General features: G+C 40.3%; 1 protein-coding gene across 1 annotated transcript in view; it reads right to left on the reverse strand.

Annotated features, from left to right (window-relative positions):
- The window catches only part of SCRN1 (secernin 1), a 71,522-nt gene that overhangs the window by 37,905 nt on the left and 12,507 nt on the right, over nucleotides 1–21,110 (reverse strand). Inside the window, exon 2 of the mRNA XM_050783248.1 lies at nucleotides 10,079–10,238. Coding sequence (XP_050639205.1) covers nucleotides 10,079–10,237 — 159 coding nt within the window. The 5' untranslated portion in view covers nucleotide 10,238. The remainder of the gene's footprint in view (nucleotides 1–10,078; nucleotides 10,239–21,110) is intronic.

Below are 21,110 nucleotides of genomic sequence, written 5' to 3' on the forward strand. Positions count from 1 at the left end.
TCCATTACGTTTTAAATCTGGCTAATCACAACCAGGTGAGCTGGGGGAGGGGTAAACACACTAGTCTCATGTAGATAGACTGGCTACCTAAAATCCCACTTTGGGAGCAAATCTCACAAAATCAGGAACACTTACACAAAATTTAATTAGCTAAACTCGGTAAAGTCAGCCATCTAGAACATGAACTCCACAGCCATTTTTAAATATAAAATCCACCCACCTTTACAACTGCCACATTATTAATGAGCCAGAGAAGTCAGATTTGAGGAAGCAAAAGAGGTTTCTCCAGGTACAAATAGCCAAAAAGCACCTGACATCTTCTTTCTGTGTGGCAAAAACAATTTAGTTCCCCAAGTCAAAATTCCTAGCTTAATTTCTATTAGAAAAGAAAAAGAAAAAAGGAAAGTGTTCACCACTTAAAAGATGGATCTTTACAGAGATGGTTCTGGTCTCAGCTTTGGTTATTAAAGTGAACTGTGGAAAGAGATGAGCAATTGGTCTTTCTGCCCCATGGCCACTCCCACCCAGCCTTTCATAAAACAAATCTGTCAGTTAGTGTGACCTCTGGGTGCCCAAGTCACATAACAATATAAGAATGCCCAGAGCAGGAGTGTGCAGAAGCATACTTCTAAATGTCAGCATGCCCAGTGCTAATCAGGGGGTTCCCAAGGATCCGCCTGTCCTGAGCTTGCCACTCTCTCAGGGACCACCCGCCAGGTTAGGTTGGAGGATAGAAAACATGAGCCTCGAAAAGACCCTAGAGCCAAAGACAAAAACAATTCTGCAGAGCAAGCCCTTCACTATTTTGTGTGATTACGTCGGAAATGAAAAAGCAAGATCAGCTTTATGCCGTCACTTCACCCCATCCACATTCCAACACACACTATTTCTGGATACCACCCAGTGAAAGGGGAAACAGAGACACTCACACAATAGACGTTTCAATTAATGAAACACAACCATTGTGCCTTTCGTACTGTACTCAGATGGTGAACACAACCCTGGCACCACCAGCAAAAACCATTGTGAGATGAGGTGATGAGTCAGCCAGACTTCTCAGGGTGGGGGAAGATGGCAAGGAAAATGGGATGCTTTGGAGAGATGTTTTTAGCTTTCACAAATTTCTAGCTCTAAAGGAACATTGATAATTATCACTGAGGGTTTTTAATTTATTTTTAATTACATATGTGAGTGTGTGTGTGTATTTTTTGTTTGTTTTGGAGATGAACTCTTACTATGTTGCCTAGGCTGTCCTCCCAACACCTGGGCTCAAGCGATCCTCCCCTCTAAGCCTCTCAAGTAGCTGGGACAAGAGGTGTGTGCCACCATGCCCTGCGTGTTTGTTTTTATTTTATTTTTTTGCCCCAGTGTCTTGCCTGCTGTTTGACTGGTTTTAGGAAATGTATTCTTAAGGTTCATATACGTTTAAATAAAGACAAAAGAAGGTGCTGAGATCAGAGGACAACATCCTCAACCATACTTTAGAAGAACTGTTTTTTATTTCACTGAAGCATAAGATCTTTGGGGAGGAACAATGCAAAGGTCTGAGATCAGAAATGCATTTGGGAAAGGGGACATTATGGAAGGAAGTCCTCTGCTAAGCCATGCTCTCTTGGAAGTGAGGGAGACACTTCTGACTCCATATAAGACTGGGGACTCCAGATTCTGGAGCTGGCTAGAAGAAAACAAAAAAAGAAAGAAAGGAAGGAAGAAAGAAAGAAAGGTGGCGGGGAGAGGGAGGGAAGGAGGGAGGGAGTAGGGAGGGAAGCAGGAGGGACAGAGGGAGGGAGGCAGGAGGGACAGAGGGAGGGAGGCAGGAGGGACAGAGGGAGGGAGGGAGGGAGGGGGGAGGGAGGGAGGGAGGAAGGAAGGAAGGAAGGAAGGAAGGAAGGAAGGAAGGAAGGAAGGAAGGAAGGAAGGAAGGAAGAGTGCAAATCTGTCCAGTGAAGGAAGGAAGGAAGGAAGGAAGGAAGGAAGGAAGGAAGGAAGGAAGGAAAGAATAGTGCAAATCTGTCCAGTGGTCATGAAGCTTTGCTCAGCTCTCCCTGACTCCAGAATGACTTGTACTTTCCTATTGTAAGAAATAATTTTCAGAATTAAAATTCAGCTCCCCCCACCCCCGCAACATACACACACCCCACACACCACAAATACAGCCTCCATCTGGACAATTTTACTAACAATGCTACCAGCCATCATTAACTGGTAATTTTCTATTCTTCTTGTAAATATTTTCAATGATAAAGGGGAAATGATCTACCAAAAGCCTTCCCCAAATCATGAAAGTTATATAAACTCATTGATGACACTGAATCCATACAGTATTTCATGTAGTGGAAAACAGACAAAAATTTAAGCTAATTTGAAAAAAAATGAGGAAATGATAAAGACTTTAAAAAGGAAATAATGAAGACAATATTTATTAACAAAGAAAGACTCTTTTAAAAAATATTATGTGTCAAATCTAACTTTGTTATAAAGAATTCTGTCTCCATAAATTCTGGTATAATTAGCCTCTTGGACACCAAGTATAAGTAATGTAAACCTTAGCCAAAATCCCACTGTTTTTCTGGAAAAGAAGTCTAATGTTGGATCCATTTTTTTTTCCTAAATAGAAGGTTCAACCATGTAAGAATGGACCTGTATCATCCATTAGCATGCATGCATACACAGGCACACACAAACACATACACACACTACACACACACACACACACACACACACACACACCTGCACACCATAATCCAGGAAGTTATTCCTCTGCTTCTTCAACACGTCTACCTAGAGGGAGGGCAGGACTTGGGGTCAAGTTGAGATGAGTTCTCTGATGCATCCTCAGAGAGGACAGAGGCGCTTTCAAATATTGATACCTATTTACCCATCCTACCCTGCAACCAAAAGAGATGTTATTAAAAGCCCAGAATACACAAGGGAAAGACTAAAGAATATAAAATTAGGATGTTCCAATCTGCAAACTGCAACTGAAAAAAAATATCCAGTGTAATTTCGGAAACTGAGGAACTCTGTGCTGGAGGATCTTATTTCTTACTCTTCTAGTCTTAAGTACAGTGAATTTGATATATGGAGATGATGGCTGGATGGGACTGACTGACAGGGGGATAGAGGGTGGCTAAGTGGACAAGTTGAAGGGAGAGCCGCCTGGAAAGGAGGATCAGTTGGCACGTGGGTGAGTGGAAGAATGAGGAGTCCACAAGATTTTTTGCATGATTTTTGCATGTGTCCAGAGGTTTCCCCAGAAACGTCATACTTGAGAGTGTCGACGTCCCAGGAAATCATTTTCTGAGAATATAACCCTCTATTATATAATTTAGTATGTAATAATTTAATTATATAAATTATTTAATAATTATATATACATAATTATATTATTTAGTAATTATATTGTTTAATAATTATATGAAACTAATTATATAATAGATGGTTATTATAATTATTAAATAATATAATTATTAAATAATATAATTATGTATATATAATTATTAAATAATTTATATAATTAAATTATTACATACTAAATTACATAATAGATGGTTATATTTTCAGAAAATGATTTCCTGGGACCCCAACACTGGAGTATGAGGTTTCTAGGGAAACCTCAGGATATGTGTTTAAAATGTCATGAACTGGACTGGGCGTGGAGGCTCACGCCTGTAATCCCAACGCTTTGGGAGGCTGAGGTGGGTGGATCACTTGAGCTCAGGAGTTTGAGACCAGCCTGGCCAACATGATGAAACCCTGTCTCTATCAAAAATACAAAAAACATCTGGCTATGGTGGTGCATGCCTGTAATCTCAGCTACTTGGGAGGCTGAGGCATGAGAATCGCTTGAACCCAGGAGGCAGGGGTTGCAGTGAACTGAGATTGTGCCACTGCACTCCAGTCTGGGTGACAGAGTGAGACTCTGTCTCAAACATAAAATAAAATAAATAAAATAAAATAAAATGTCATGAAATGGCTGAGGAATAGATGGGTTTTTACGAAAAGTTCTTACTCTTCATAGTTTAAAAGTCTGTATTTTAATAGTTGCTTGTATAAAAGTTACGTGATAGTAATTGTGGCTCCTAGACCTAAATATGGAAAGAACCCATCATTCTGTACTTGGGACAAGTATAGGAGATGGAGACAGAAGTAGCTGTGAGGGAACTAAAGGGGTAAGAGTAAGTTTGAAAAGCAGATTCAGCAGTATGTGATGTGCCAAAGATAGTTTTGGAACTGAGACCTGGAGTCACAGCAATTCTCAACATTAGTTCATTCTTTAAAAAAAAAAAAATCCTTCTTCCCAATGTTCTCCTTAAAGCTTTACAAAGTGCTTTCATGCATCAGCTCACGTGTGTCTCACTAAAGCCTGTAATGCAGGCAGAGGGGAGTACTATGATCTCTATCTGGCAAATAAGGAAACTGAGTTTCAGAGAGGCTCGAAGGCCCAAGACCCTATCAAGGGAGAGGCAAAACACAAACCTAGGACCCCTCTCTCCTGGGCCAGAACTCATCCTCCTAGTTTCAGGTGGTTGTAAATTTCAACTGACATGCATAGTGGAGTGTCAGGTTAAAGGGAGAAGCGGATATTGGTGTTGAGGCCTGGAAGGATAAACAGAAGTCTACGAAGTAAATGAGAGGAGGGAAGAAGAAGGATCTTCTCAGCAAAGGACAGAAAGAGCAAAGGCACAGAAAAATGGCAAGTGTGTTATTTGTTCAAGAAATGGCAAGCAGTTCAGTGTAGCTGGGGCCTAGAGTACAAGCTGAGAGGGCTCAGCTAAGAATGAGAATAGAAAAGTAAGCAGGAAATCATACAACACTTATGGAGGTCAATTCTTATAAAAGCTTTACCCTATGACCCAATGATGCTACATTTGGAAGTACATCCAATGGCTATCTCTACACATGCACAAAATGACTTATGTACAAGGTTCTTCACAGCTGCACTTGCTGGACTAGCAAAACACTGGAAAGAACCCAAGCATCCACCAATAGAGCGCTAATTAAATAAACTACGGTATATCTCCACAATGGATTACTATGTACCTGTAAGAAAAAATAAGGACAATCTCTAGATATAGAAAAATCTTCAGAAAATGTTATTAAGTGAAACTAGGAAAGTGCAGATCTTTTCTGTAAGTTCAAAGTTACATATTAAAAAATCATGTTTAACAGTAGTGTACATAAGGTGCTGCATTCACACAAAAAAACAGAATATAAGGCCAGATATTCAGTTTTTTGTGTGTTTGCATAAAATACTGGAAGGATATGCATGAAATTAATAAAAAGAGTTATACAGGATGGAGACAAGGGAGGAAGACTTCTTACTGTGAACCTTTTAAATATCATTCAATCTTTGAACCACATAAACATATGATTACCTATTCAAAATGAAAAACTGCATTTTAAAATGTCTTTAGCCAAATGAGTTAAAAACTTATGTCTACACAAAAGACTGCACACAAATATTTATAGCACCTATGTTCATAATTGCCAAACTTTAGAATGAACTAAGATGTCCTTCAGTGGGTGAATGGAAAAATAACCTGGTATATCCAGACAATAGAATATTGTTCAGTGATAAAAAGAAATGTGTCATCAAGCTTGGAAAAGACAGGAAGAAACCTTAAATGCACATTACTAAGTTAAAAAAGCCAATCGGAAAAGGCTACGCACTGAATGATTCCAACTATGTGACATTTTAGGAAAGGCAAAAGCATGGACACAGTAAGATCAGTGATTTCCGGGGGCTAGGGTAGGTGGGTGAATTGGTGGAGCGCAGAACCTCTAGGTAGCAAAAGTATTCTCTATGATTCTACAATGGCTTGTCATTACACATATAGGTACACCCACAGGATATACAACACAAAGAGTATAAACTATGAACTTTAGTTAATAATACTGTATCAGGCCGGGCTCGGTGGCTCACACCCATAATCCCAGCACTTTGGGAGGCCAAGGCGGGTGGATCACTTGAGGTCAGGAGTTCAAGACAGCCTGGCCAACATGGTGAAATCCCGTTTCTACTAAAAATACAAAAATCAGCCAGGCATGATGGTGGGCACCTGTAATCCCAGCTACTTGGAAGGCTGAAGCAAGAGCATCGCTTGAACCCGGGAGCTGGAGGTTGCAGTGAGCCGAGATCATGCCACTGCATTCTAGCCTGGGTGACAAAGCTAGATTCTGTCTCAAAAAACAAAATATATATATATACTGTGTCAATACTGGCCCATCAATTGTAGCAAATGTACCACACTGTTGCCAGACGTTACTAGCAGTGGAAACTGGGGGCAGGGTAAGGGGTTGTTTGGGAACTCTGTGCCTTCCGTTCATTTTTCTGTAAACATAAAACTGCTCTAAAAATAGTCTATTAATTTAAAATAGAAAAGAAAGAAAGAGAATAAAAGAAAGGAAAAGAGAGCAGGGTGCCAGTTGGGAAGAGTTCTGAATGGCATACAAATCAGCTTGGACTCTCATCCTTTAAACAATACGAAATACTTTTCAGCAAGGGAGTGATGGAGCTATGTTCTGGGAAGAAAATTTTGGTAACCTTGTACGGAGAAGAAACAGGAGAAAGAGACCCAGGGACGAATAAGAAGATTGTAGCAGAAGAGAGATGGACTCAGTCTGAACGAGTCAGGGGCAGCGGGACTCAGTGACAGATGTCCCTGTGCACTGGGGATGGGGACAGGGGGAAGTGAGGGTCAATGTTTCCTGTGGGCTTCTAGCATAAACGTGGCCGACAATGGTGCTGTTAGAGCAACAGGGATATATGAGCTGGGGGAAATGAATTTGCTTTCTTACCTGTGAGGTTATTTCACCTGCAGAATATGCAAGTGGGAATGCAAAGAGGAAGCTCAAAACACAGGTATGGAACTCAGAAGAGAGGTCAGAGCCGCCTTAGAGGCTAATTATGGTATATATCACACTGTACTTATGGAAGGGGATAGAATTTAACCTAAACATACCTGAGTAATCATATACTATTGGTTAACTAGCAAAAGAAATCTAGCCTCGCCCTTAAAATAATTGTAACCATGAGAGTAAAATAAGAGTTATGTAGCCTATCCTCCAAAAAAGAAAACAAAATGTTTTGAAATATTCATTTCAGACATGTTTATAAATTGCTTTGTGTGATTTTTGAAGTTACTACGGCTACTTAACAAATTACCCCAAAATTTAGTGGTATAAAACAACTTTTTTAATGCTCATGGATTTGAACAGCAAATAGCAAGGATAATGCGTCTCCACTCCAGTGTCTGGGGCCTGGAATCATCTGAGAGACCGAGGAACGATAGAGAGAGGAGCGAGAGAGAGAGAGAGAGGAATGAGAGAGTGAGAGAGAGAGAGAGAGAGTGAGAGACTGAGAGAGAGAGAGAGAGAGAGAGCGAGAGAGAGAGGCTGTATCCTTTTATGGCCCAGCCCTGGAAGTCACAGAGCATCACTTCCACCATGCTCCACTGGTCAGAGCAATCACAAGCCCTCAAAGATTCACAGTGAGAGTGAAGGGCATAGACTCACCTTTCCCTCTTCATGGGAGGAGTGCCCTTTGCACTGGAAGAAGGGCACGTGGGATGGGATTTGGTGCAGCCACCTTTGGGAACTTAAATCTGCCCATGTAAAAATCAAAGATTATTTTAGTTTGTATGTCTCTCAGGAAAAAAAGGGTAGAAATGTTCAGGAAGGACAGACAGGGAAGGTCAGTAACAACTCAAACCAGCAAACTTTATCCACACAGAGTCCACTCTATTCCAGGAAAAGAGAGAAACATTTGAACCCAAATAACGTGAACAGTCACTCACTGATGAATACCCATTTAAAACCTAACATGCTTACCAGGGAACCTAGCACTCTTCTTCAACTGTAGGAGAGGAAAGTTCCACTAAAGTTTCAGGAGTTTTTATTAAGTTAGTGGCTCAGTAAGAGAGGAAAGTGGGTCTGGTGAAAGCCCAGTAGGAGACAGTCTGCCACCGGATCATCCAGACAGCCCATGTGAAGTCCTGCCCACTTGTCTGTTCATTTCAGTGCCTTTGTTAAATTCATGTAAAATAAGCAGCCCCTCATAGAGTTCTGTTCCTCTTTGGTGCTAATTACTGCTTTTAAAGAACTGAAACAGAGCCAGTGATTTAAGATTTAGATAAGAAAATAAAATACACATTGGACATAATGGAAGAGTTTAAGAAAAAAAAAGAAAATACAAATTGATGAGTGCCTATTTGAAACCAAGCACAAACATCAGGAAAATCAGTTTATTTTGTGAAGCACAGAGCACCAAAGAAGAGAGGTTATGCAGTGAAAAGAGCTTCTTCATTTACTAGCCCTAATTTATTTTCTGCAGATTTTCATTTCAAATTACCATCTAAACACACACACACAGAGAAACACACACAGGTAAATATACTTATAAATAAAACATAACCAAGAAGGTCATGCCTTGAATGCAAAGATGGTTCAATTTGTCACATAAATATAAAGAAAAAAATAAGTGATTATCTCCATAAGTACTGAAAAGATACCTAACAAAATTTAATATCTATTCCTGAGTTGTTATTTTTAGAAATACTCAAAATAGAAATTCATGTATACTTTTTTTTTTTTTTTAAAGAGATGGGGTCTCACCATGTTGTCCAGGCTACTCTCAACTTCCTGGGCTCAAGTGATCCTCCCACCTCAGCCTCCAGGGTATCTGGGACGACAGGCATGTGTCACTGTACCCGGCTTACGTATACTTTTTAACATAAGCCAGGTGCAATGGCACACAAAACTACATAAATCTCAATCCCAAAATCACCAGCTTACTTAATAGGGAAGCACTAGAGACAGCCCCACTCAGGTCAGGTGCAGAGCCAAGGACAACCACTATTTCTACTACTACTTAACATAAAACCCGAGATATTAAGCCAAAGCAATAAAACAAGAAAACAATTAAAGACAGAAGAACAACTAAACAGTCTCTATGTGCAGGTGATATAACAATATACCTGGAAACCCCAAGAGAATCAATGATAAAAGCTGACACAACCAATAAAAGAATTTAGTAAAATGGCAGAAAGTACAATTAACATAAAATAGCCATTGTGAAAGTTTGACAACACATTCTGGGAATACGAAGAAACAGGCATTGTCATACAGTGCTGATGCGAATGCAAAATGGTACACCACCTATGGAAGGAAATTTGATAATATTTAATAAAACTACATTTTTATTTACCTGTGACCCAGCAATTTCATTTCTAGGCATGTATCCCAAAGAAATACTGACAAAAATAGTATTTTTAAAAGACTCAAAATAAGAATTAATGGATAATGTTTTATCATGATAAAAATATATAAACTGAGGCCAGACATTATGACAGATGCATAAGGCTGTTATCCACTTCAGTGTTGTTTGTAATAGCAGTAGCCTGAAAACAACCCAAATGTCCAGCAGCAATATGGGGCTGGTTAACTATGATAACATCCATAGAATGAAACACCACACAGTTCTAAATGAGGAATTATGACCTGCATGTACTGTAGGGAGTGATCTCCAGAATATGTTTTGAGTTGAAAAATACAAAGTAGAGATTCAACCTTAGAAAGCTGATTGAAGAAAATAAAATAGTAAAATAAAAATGAAACAAAATGCAAAGTAGAGAAAAGTATACATGGCATGCTGCTGTTAATCAAAGAAAGGAGGAAAGGGACCAGGATGAATACACACATGTGTATGTGATTTATTACATATATATGTGTAATTTTGCAAATGGAAGGATAAACCAAGATCTTCCAAAACTTGATTACCTATAGGGGAAAAGATCATGGAGTAAAGGGGACAAGGATAGAAGTCAGACTTCTGTGAATAAATCTTGTTTTTTAGATTTCACTTTAGAACTATGTACATATTTTACTTAATTACAAAACAACGGCCATAGGAGTGAGCATAGAGCTCTCCCATGACCTAGTTTTCAAGGCTATGAGCAAACCTGCATGGAAACAGGAATCAGCAGAACTGACATGACAGCTCTGACTTGTGAGCAAGCTTCCAAGAAAAGAGAAAAGAGAGTAAGTGTGACTCACGAGACCGCAATGCACGACGTACCTCAACCTTGCTCTCCTGTTCGTGATCAGCAGCCGAGAAATACACAACCTCTTGCACTTCATCTCTGGGTCGGGCTGAATTTTTCCCAAATACCACCAGACCATCCTTAGCACGTGGAGGGAAGGCCACAAAACAGTAACTTGGAGGAGCTGCAGCCATCCTGAAAAGAGAATGCCAGCGAGAGTGGAAGCAGGCCTCACATGGAACATTGCAACAGTGAGTTCTTCAAACATATTTCACCAGCTAAAAGGGTTTTACTATTCAACTGTGCACAGCTAGCTCATTAAAAGATCCCAGCTGCCAAATGAAGGTGGGGCGCCTGCAGTGGAATGACAGAGCCACCAAGACCAGATATTGTTTAATACTCTGTGGGATTAAATGAGCTCAGATTTGCAACAAACCACGGCGGCAGCCAAAAGTGCAGTGACGTGGGAGAAAGGAAAGGAGGTTATTGTTCTAGGCAGAAGACACAGACACACACCACACATACACACACTGCAATCTGTTCACAGTAATAAAATAATAAATAAACATACCTTAATACTAACTACACAAGTGCCTCAGATCCAGAGATGCATAGCCACCACATAACAGATTTGGGGTGTGATGTGGAAATGGGTCTAGAGATCAATTGAAAGATACCCTGCTTTGTTGTTTTTAGTAGTTTTATTCCACCTCGATGACATAACACTCAAACACCTTTTGGTTTTCTGTCCACCTCCCCAGCTGCTCCTGGACTGGCTTGTTCTACCTGGCCAGTGCACATTCTCACTGCTTCATCCTTCTTTCCTCATTTAATGCTCTTTTCTAGCTGGGAAAATGCATCCATGCTCAGAGCTTCCCTTGTCAGTTACACGCTGATGACTTACACATTTAATTGCAGCCGGGTTCTCATCTTAAGCCTCTGACCTACAGACCCAACTGCCTGCCTGATATCTGAGGCTGATTTCGTCTTCTTCCCTTTTCAAGGTTCTTTATCTTGGTAGCCAAGGTAACCATCCTTGCCATTTGCTTCTCCATTATCTAATATGTCACCAAGTCCTGTACATTCTGTCTCCTAAATCTCTATGGAAACCTCCCACTCCTCTCCACCTCCACTGCCACCACCCTGCACCAAGCCACCATCATCTCCAGCCTGGACCACTATGGTAACCTCCTGAGGGGTTGCTTCAAAACCTCTATTACTCCCCACTCCAAAACATTCTCCACACTGCAGCCAAAGTGATCCTTTTAGAAGGAAGATTTGATCACGTCATTCCTGCTTAAAATACTTCAGCAGTTTCCCAAGGCTCTTGGAATAAAGACCAAAATATGATCAAGTTTGTTCCCCCTTCCCAGCCCCATCTTCTACCACTCACCCCTCCACTCTCACAATGCCGCCACACATGCCTTTTTCTAGTTCTTCCAGTGCCTGCCAGACCTCTGCACATGTTCCACCCTTTGTCCTAACCATTCCCTTCCCTGCTTCCTGTACCAAAACTATCTGCCTGGTTAACTCCTGCTCTTTCTCGTACCAGCTCAAATATCACTCTAGTACTCTCATTTGTGTTGCTGTACTATACACTCTCATAGAATCCTGTCCTTTTCCTTCAAAGTAATTATCATAATCTGAAGTGCTTATTTTATTACCAACAATCAATATTTAGCCTCTCCCAGCAAAATCAAAGCAATATGAAAGCAAGGACCTTTCTCTTTTGCACACCGCTGGAACCGCAGCTCTACACTATGTCTTGTGCAGAGTAGATTTTAAATAAGTGATAAACAAGTGTTCTTTTCTTGTTTATTAATAGTCCACCATACTGAAGCTGACTCTCTAACATCTCTCTTTTCTCCCGCCATGCCTCTGCACCTGGTTTGAATGCCCTTCCCTTAGTCTTTGTACATATCCTTCAGGATCTGATTCAAACCCCTTTCTCTCATAAAGACTTCTATAAAGGACTCTCATTTATTCAGCATCCACAAGCACTAATACATCCATTTTGTTCTAAAAATAATGTACATTTGTTGCTTGTATATTTCTTCACCTGTTTCAAAGAAAGCTCCCTGAAGGCAGGACTCATGCCATCCAACCATAGTAGCCCTTTCCCCAACCTCTGGCATTACAGGTACTCAAGAAACATTATCTAGTGTACCAGCTATTGTATTTGTATCATCAATTATCCAACTTCCATGTGTTTTGGAAGTCTGAAATATAAGTGAGAAGTAAAGCAATGTTTTCAGAGAAGCACTAGAATGGGATTCAAAACTCAGCTCCACCACCCACTAGCTGTGTGACCTTCTTAAGTTACTTTACTTCTCTGAGCCTAGGTTTCCCTTTTGCAAATGTTTTGCTCCAGCCCACAGGTTTATCACGAGTATCAAACAAAATGATGCTTGAGAAGATATTTTGCAAACTGTGGAGGCCGCGTAAGTATAGAATACTTTATTTGCTGGCTGGGTGTGGTGGCTCATGCCGGTAATCCCAGCACTTTGGGAGGCCAAAGCAGACAGATCACTTGAGCCTAGAAGTTTGAGACCAGCCTGGGCAACATGGAGAGACCCTGTATCTATAAAAAATACAAAAATTAGCCGGGTGTGGTGACGTGCACCTGTAGTCCCAGCTACTTGGGAGGCTGAGGTGGGAGGATCATTTGAGCCTGGAGAGGTTGAGGCTGAGGCTGCAGTGAGTGGAGATCACACCCCTGTACTCCAGCCTGGGCAGAGAGTGAGACCCTGTCTCAAAAAAAAAAAACCACAAAACTTTATTTTGGGTTTGACTGTTAAAATAGAACTGTATCTAAAATTTTCTGTTAAGCAAACCAATCAAAATCTACTTGCCTCATTCCTAATTAGAGCAATTATCAAATTGCAGAGTCATCAATATTCTATGTTTAGAAACCTCTTTGTACGGGACTGTATTGCTGTTTCTATATCCAGTCTACTTCAGGTTAATGTCTACATGCACATTCAAGAGTTCTTCCCTGCATTGTTTATGGTAGGCCCCTCCCCAGAGTGCAGAGAAATAGGGGACCCCTCACAATTCTGAAAATAATTCCCTCCTAGCTCAGTAAAATATCACCCCTTCCCTCTGGGAAAGAAAAGCCAGAAAGATAAAGAGGCTCCAGTTCTTTCTCCCTTTAACCTTTCCCATTTTCACAAAAACGGCTTTATCTTCAGACTGGAGGAGTAGAGAGAGATAAACAAAGAATGTGTATGCACAAGAAAGACCTAGAATAATTATGAAATCAAATGCCTTTATAGAGTGCTACTAGAATCTGGGCATTGGGGGAATTGCTGGTGGAGACAAATAAAGTGAAGCAGACCCAGAGGAAGATAAGATGGGGAAAGGATGCATTTTCTCTTGTGTGATGCCTCGAGTATCTTATATGCTCCCTCTCTCCCCATCATTGGGCCATTTCAAAAGAGCTGGTGTCTTGCCTAGGAGCAGAACCTTACTTTATTTGATCCTTAAAAATGGTAGAAATCCACCAATTTTGCATTTATGAGATTTATCTATAGAATATAAATAAAACCCACGGGGTTTTGGGCAAGCACCTATTATTCGGCCAAGGCACCCGCTTAGTCAGCAAGTCATCTGGGTCGTATGATCATGAGGAGGATATAGGCAACAGAAGCCTAGGGGTATGTGGGCCAAGGGAGGCCAGCTTTTCCACTGAATTTTGTGAACGACTGGGAATGCCAGCAGGGAGCAGAATTTCAACGTCTGTTTTAAAAATTAAAAAGCTAGATGAACCAGCAAACTGTACATCACATCTAGGAGCAAACTAGCCCAGGCTAACTGTCCATTAATTTTTCCTGAATCACCACGTGCGCACTGAGTAGCTTCAGAGATGACTTTTCTTTTTTTTTTTTTTTTTTTTTGAGACGGAGTCTCACTCTGTCGCCCAGGCTGGAGTGCAGTGGCGCCATCTCGGCTCACTGCAAGCTCCGCCTCCTGGGTTCGCGCCATTCTCCTGCCTCAGCCTCCCAAGTAGTTGGGACTACAGGCGCCCGCCACCTCGCCCGGCTAGTTTTTTGTATTTTTTAGTAGAGACGGGGTTTCACTGTGTTAGCCAGGATGGTCTCGATCTCCTGACCTCGTGATCCGCCCGTCTCGGCCTCCCAAAGTGCTGGGATTACAGGCTTGAGCCACCGCGCCGGCCAGAGATGACTTTTCTGAAAAGAAAATTTTCTGTAGAAAATTCCAAAAGAATTTTCAATGTGGTGACCACTAGCCTCCGGCAGCTAGGAAGTGTAGTTAGAACGATGAAGGAGCAGAGTTTTCCATTTTATTCAAAACTTTAATTAATTTTCATTTAAATAGCCACATGTAACTAGTGGAAACTCCATTGGACAGAACAGTGATACAGTGTCCCAAAGAAACCCAGAAATGAAGATTTTCATATTAAGCCTTCCAGTGATCTCAGAAGTACTTATTTGTGAAGTCCTCTTATTCTAAGGATAAAATGTGCTATCATCCACGTAAATTGAATTAGCAAAGAGGAGGTGGGACACTTCCGGAAGACTGAAGAAAACAAACATTAGGAAGCAGCTACGGAACTCACCAGGCTGACTTAGATTGTGTGAGTTAAAGGTGATCATAGTTCTAGATGCCAATTACACTTCTCTTGGTGTGAATCTCATATCCTGACTCTGAAAACACCATGAGAGTGGCCCTGATTACTGTCTGGGAATCCTTTGTGTATTTGTCTGGCCAATTCCTCTATTTCCTAAATGAATTTTTGACACCTTCACTTTTCTTCAAATCTCCACCCACCTCCTCTAAGCAGAAGTCTCACTATCTATTCCACAAAAGACAGGTGAATGGAGGGAGAATGCTTCAGAGAGAGGATACGTAGGCCTGAAGGCCCTGCAACTAGGGAAAAGGTACAGAGCCAAGAAATTAAAAAGCTGATGCAACTGAGTCCAGAGAAAGGAGGGAAGAGGCCTAGAGAGGCGAGTAGATGGGCAGGTCCACACTGAGCCTCGAAGGTCACATCAAGGACTTTGGTGTCTATTTCACAACACACAGTAAAGCACTGAAGGCTTTTAAGCCAGGTTTTAGATTGACAATTGCATACAGACAATGTCAAAGAAGTTGCCTGTGATAGGAAGGAAACCACAAAGCAGATGGAAATGATGAAAATAGAATAAGTAATTTCATTTCTATGTACTTACCCTAAGGAAACGATCAGGAATATGGGCAAGGGGTATGCGTAAGTGTTCACATAGTGGTATTCATACAGGTGAAAACCTGAAACTTACTTGTCCAGCATCAGAGAACTGGCTGAAAATGTCTGCTACATCTATCGGGTAGAATACTATAAACCCATTAAATATATGTTTGTGAAGAGTTTTTAATTGCATGAAGAAATGATTTGAGGGGACAAGATAAATTATCTTAATTATTTAAAATATACGTAGAAAAAGACTACGCCCAAATACTTGCCCAGGAAATGTACTCAAAATATTAACAGTGGGAGCCCAGCAATGAAATATTCTTTGCTTTTTCATCTTTTCCTCTAATTTCCAACTTTCCTATAAGTATTTTTATTGATATAATCCCAGAAATGATTTTTAAAGTAAACCCAGGAAAGAAAAGCAATTTAGGAATTTTATTTTAAAGAAAAATTTTAGTTCTGCTTCTATGTCCTAATACAACTGAAATTTCAAAAGGGGCAAATTCTTATATGAGTTATAGCTAGGATGAATTATTTTATTTGGCATTGTTCTCTGATACTTTATTTTACCTTTTTTACACCCTGCCCAACTCAGAGTTGCTCAGAGAGCACACAAAGTTTCATTACTATGTTTCACACAAAAAGTGAGTTGGCCTCCTACAGTTGTCCATGTGGGAAAAGAAAAACTGGCCAATCTGGAAGCCAGAGCTCTCATGAACCTGAGATGAAACCCTTCTGAAAGTGGTTCAAAGGAACTCAATTATCTTCCTATTATTTGTCAAAATGTTGGGTAACATACCAGATATTCACACTAAAAAGAAAAAAAAATCTGACAAGTTACATCATTTATATATTACATAAAACATGCATTTTTAAATATTTGTTTACATGATTCTTTTTTTTTTTTTTTTTGAGACAGAGTTTTGCTCTGTCACCCAGGCTGGAGTGCAGTGGTGTGATCTAGGCTTACTGCAACCTCCACCTCCTGGGTTCAAGCAATTCTCCTGCCTCAGCCTCCTGAGTAGCTGGGATTACAGGTGCACACCACCATGCCCAGCTAATTTTTGTATTTTTAGTAGAGACGGGGTTTCACCATGTTGGCCAGGCTGGTTTCAAACTCTTGACACCATGATCCGTCTGCCTTGGCCTCCCAAAGTACTGGGATTACAGGCGTGAGCCACCGTACCCAGCCTACATGATTCTTAAAAACTGTTAAATTATTAATGTATGACACAGAAACTGGCTTTAAGATTTTTCTCCTTTTCCTTTATAACCTCATACAATGTTATGAAATGTATATTCTCCTTCACAAAGAAAAAAAAAAGAGTCTAAAATTCAATTAACTCCCAATCACATACACAAATACAAAAACTTAGAACATGAGAAAACTTATTTATATTCAGCTTTGAAAAGTAGAATATAAGCATTTGATATGGGGTTTTCCATCATAACTACATTCTACTTAAACCGGTGTTAAAATCAGTGAACAGTTTGTCCAGAAATAAAGCCATAATTGATGGCTTCTTAAAAAACTTACTTGTTTTGAGGCATAACTCTGAAGCTGCTTTCTAAGCCATGGGGACCCAGAAATGGGAGTGGGGTTTCAGTGTTACGCTATAGGCCTGAAACTGGATGTGGGTGTGTCCAAAGCAGTATTTTCCTAACTGTATGTTGTGGCCTTTTTGTGGTTTACGAAATCAATTTAGCGGATAGGAGCAAGTTTTTTTAGAAAAGCATTTTTAGAAAGAATTTATGCATCTCACACAGTAAGGGTAAGTACTGATGCAAGAAACTGTAATTTCAAGTTTGGGTACATACACATGCACATATAAGTGTCTATAGGTATTAAGTTGAGATGTAACATTTCTTACTGTGAGTCTTAAGGAAAAAACTTAAAAGCAACAGGCTAAAAGGGCAGGTCTGCTGAATAAGGCTTCTTTGTGGCAAATACCCATTAGGATTCTTGCCAGGTTAGCAATACACTGACAGTTCTAATTAATGAAACACTCCAATTTAACTCCCATAGATGGGTAGGCTGACAGGCATTTCCTAAGAAGCCTTTGTTAAGAGTATTTTAAAGTGCATTTGTCTGTAGTTTGTACTATACATTTATGTTCTGTGTGTTTGCCAACTGATTAATGTTGCATGCTATGGGAGGAGAGGAGATATTAAAGACTGAAGTTTAGGATAAGGATGGAAGTTGTAAATGTAAAGGTATCATGTAGCTGGTATCATTTTTGTGGTAGAGAAAAGAAGTCAGATTATTTACGTTGGCAGAGCATGAAAAAATATCTGTCACTTTTTCTCCTAGTCCCTCCTCCAATCGGTTCTCAGTGCGAGCCACCAGCTTTCCTTCAGACCAACGCTGTCCGGGAGAATTTTCTGAGATGATGGAAATAGTGTCTATCTGCACCGTCCAATACAGTAGCCACCAGCCAGATGGGCTATCTGGTACTTGAAATGTGGCTAGTGCAATGAAGGAACCAAATTTTTAATTAATTTCAAATTAAACAGCCAATATTAGGCTAAGTGAGATAAGCCAGTCATGAAAAAACTTACGTAAGGCACCTAGAATAGTAAAACTCATAGAAATGGAAAGTAGAATGGTGGTTGCCAAGGGCTGGGCAGAAGGGAATGCGTTGTTTACAATCTGGGTACAGATTTCAGTTTTGCAAGATGAAAAAGCTCTGGAGATCAGTTGTGCAACAATATGGATGTCTTTAACACTTCTGAACTGTACAGTTAAAAAATGATTAAGATGGTAAATATTATGCTATGTGCATTTCACCACAATTAGAAATAAAAATTAGAAAATTAAAGAGCCACATGTGGCCAGAGGCTACCATATTAGACCATCCAGCTTTAGCTACTGTGCTATTGGCTATGGTAAAGCATCCCTAAGCTTACTTTCTAACCACCATTGTCCTTAACAAACTTCTTTCAGGATTCATGACTTCCTCTTGGGAACAAGATAGTAGTGCTTCCCTGGAGCTTACTGCAAAGGAGCTGCGTGTACCAACATTCATCCTCTGACTGGTGGCAGGAGGCCCAAGTTCAGGCTTGAGGGACTGGAGTACTGTACTCCCGTAACTAGGAGACCGCATACAGAATGTCTAGCTGAGGAGGGAGGAAGCTGTGTGGGAGAAAAGGTCTTTGTCCTCAAGTTCAGTGAGTAGTTATTGAAGGCGCGAATGCTCTGAGCCAAGGCAAGGGTTCTTTTGCATGACTGCCAGCCCGCCCTGCCCCTTTATCTCAATGATGCACACAGTATCCCTCATCAGTTACCTTACCCATTAAAAAGGAAGCCTTGAGCTGCCTAAGAAAAAGAAAACAACTGTCTATATAAGCTATTGGTTTATTACGCGTCTTGTAAGTACCGATGACAAACTGCCTTTACTTATGTAAAGAATGAAACTCAAATATCCAGCTAGGCTTCCCTATTCTCCACACTGCCAGCTTTACTGAGCAGACTGAATACATTTAAATTCAATGTCTGTGAATTACCACCTTCCAGAAAAGCAAAGGAGAAATCATTTTATTATAGTCTTCATTAATAAATTCATTTTTAAATGATTGTCATTCCTGCTGAACTGAAAATAGGACAAATGATACTCATTTATAAATTGATTTTTCTGTTGTAAACCTTCTATTGAAATAGGAATAAATGAAGTGTTTGGGAAAGGAATTATCTAATTAAAAATTGGGATGTAAATGCCAACTGATGAAAGTTATCTATATAAATTACCTCAGACTCATGAAGCTCTGGCCAAAAGAAAGAAAGATTTTTACTAAGTGTTTCACTGAAAGCTCATGAGAGTAGAGCATAAAGCTTTGGGACTCCACAGTCAGGGAATTCCAGCTCCTAATATTCAATGCCTTGAATGAGGAACCATGTAATGGAAGAATAACTGTATGGGCTATTGAGTAAGCAGGCTTTGAAGCCCACCTGGGTTCAAATCTCAGCCCTGTCACTTCTCCAAGCTTTTATAAAACAGGGATAATGATAGGTAGTTCATTCTTCCCAGGGTTGCAGTGAGATTTAAATGAGATAATGCTTGTACCTACTTACAAAGTGCTCAGAATACCATTTGGGACACAGCAAGGATTCAATCACTGTGAGAACAAGAGAAGGATACGTGATGAAAGCGGTCCTTTTGTCACACTCTCTGTTCAGACTTCAGACACTTTCCTTGAAGTGTCTAAATGCTCCTTCACCTTTTGAAGATTTGCTTCATTGTCATTTCACGTCTTTTAAGAGCTGCTTAACAGTCTCTTTCTCCAATTTCAAGGGCAATATCTACTTCTGACAGTTAACTCTGTGGTCTTCAGTGCCAGCCTGCAGCTCACATACTTCCCAGCAGCATGGTATTGAACAGGGGTGACAGACTGCAGATTTGGTCGGTTTGGCCCAGAGTGCTGCATTAGATTGTGTTTTTAGAAATCTGAATTAGCAGCTAATATTTTAAGATCTAGAGATTTCCTATAGACACTCAGATATGTGGCTTCTGCTAAAAACTCAAAGATCTGGCAACACCGAATCCATATTCCCGCATGACGCCAAGACGGGAGTTCGGTAGTGGCTCCTCTATCCAGGGCCTGTATTTCCTATTGTCCCCTCCACTCTCTGACACAGAGGCCAATGAAAGGGCCACCTCTCATCACCTTTGTGTAATTGCACTCACTGATACTGCCTGCTTAGTCCTGCAGCCCCATGTGTATAGGTACAAGAGGATGACACACTTTAGAAATACCAGGCCCTAGTACCCATCCTGACTCCTCTAACTCTGAACGAGAGTTTCCTCATATAGAAATGGAATTAACCCCCCATACACAACATGGCACTTGGATTTATATGAAGCATGCAGAAAGCACCTAGTAGTGTGGCTTTATACAGCGGGCACTCAGTGTTCACTCTCCTCCCTGCTACTACTCACTCATGATGCATTTGCCAGGTTTGCACCAATCCTTACTATGCTCCTTCAACCTCTCACCAACGGTTTTCACCTGGCATAGAAGACACACTCATGTCCCAAAGTGTGACTAAAATGTACTTAACAGGGCAAATCTCTAGATCTAACCATCGATTTATAACAAATACAAATGACACCATGGGAATATGATCAGCAAAATCCAGACTACGGACAACTCTATAGGACAAAACTGATTTCTTCAACAACAACAACAGCAAACATACACACAAGAAAAAAAGATTAAGAGATGGAGTTACCTAAGAGATGTATCAACCAATTGCAATGAACATAACTTATTTGGATCCTGATTTCATAAACTATACAGACATTTTATAACACAATGGGGTAATATGAACACTGATGCCACATTTGATGATACTTAAAGAATGATTGTTAATGTCTTAGATATGATCCTGGTGGTGCTGTGGTTATGTCTATAAAAAGAGTCCATTTCTTTTAGAGATTTAGGCTCAGATATTTCCATGTGAAATAATGGAATAGAAGTAACGCAGAGTGGGGCAATAGGGTGAGAGCTCAGATGAAACAAGACAGCTATGAAGTAAAAATTGTTAAAACTGGGTGATGAGTACATAGGGTTTGCTTTGCTGTTCTCTTTTGTAGATGCTTTGAATTTTCTATAATAAATAACTTGTGAAAAGCAAAGCACACAAGGTGTTTAAAGTTCTTTAAGGTTAGAAATAGCACTAGACTGATACAACAAATGTTTCCTTGGAGTTTCTACATGTAACTTGAGGGCTCAGGTACCTCCCTGAGGAAGGAATCCTGGGGTACGAAGAATGGGGAGGGAATTTAGTTTGGCATGGTACGTTCAGGCACTAGGGGAAGAGAAGAGTCCAGTTCCCTTTACCTTTGCTTCATTTCTTTTCCTCAAGTTTTAAAACA

The sequence above is a fragment of the Macaca thibetana genome, chromosome 3, assembly GCF_024542745.1.
Source record: "Macaca thibetana thibetana isolate TM-01 chromosome 3, ASM2454274v1, whole genome shotgun sequence".
Lineage (NCBI taxonomy): Eukaryota > Metazoa > Chordata > Mammalia > Primates > Cercopithecidae > Macaca > Macaca thibetana.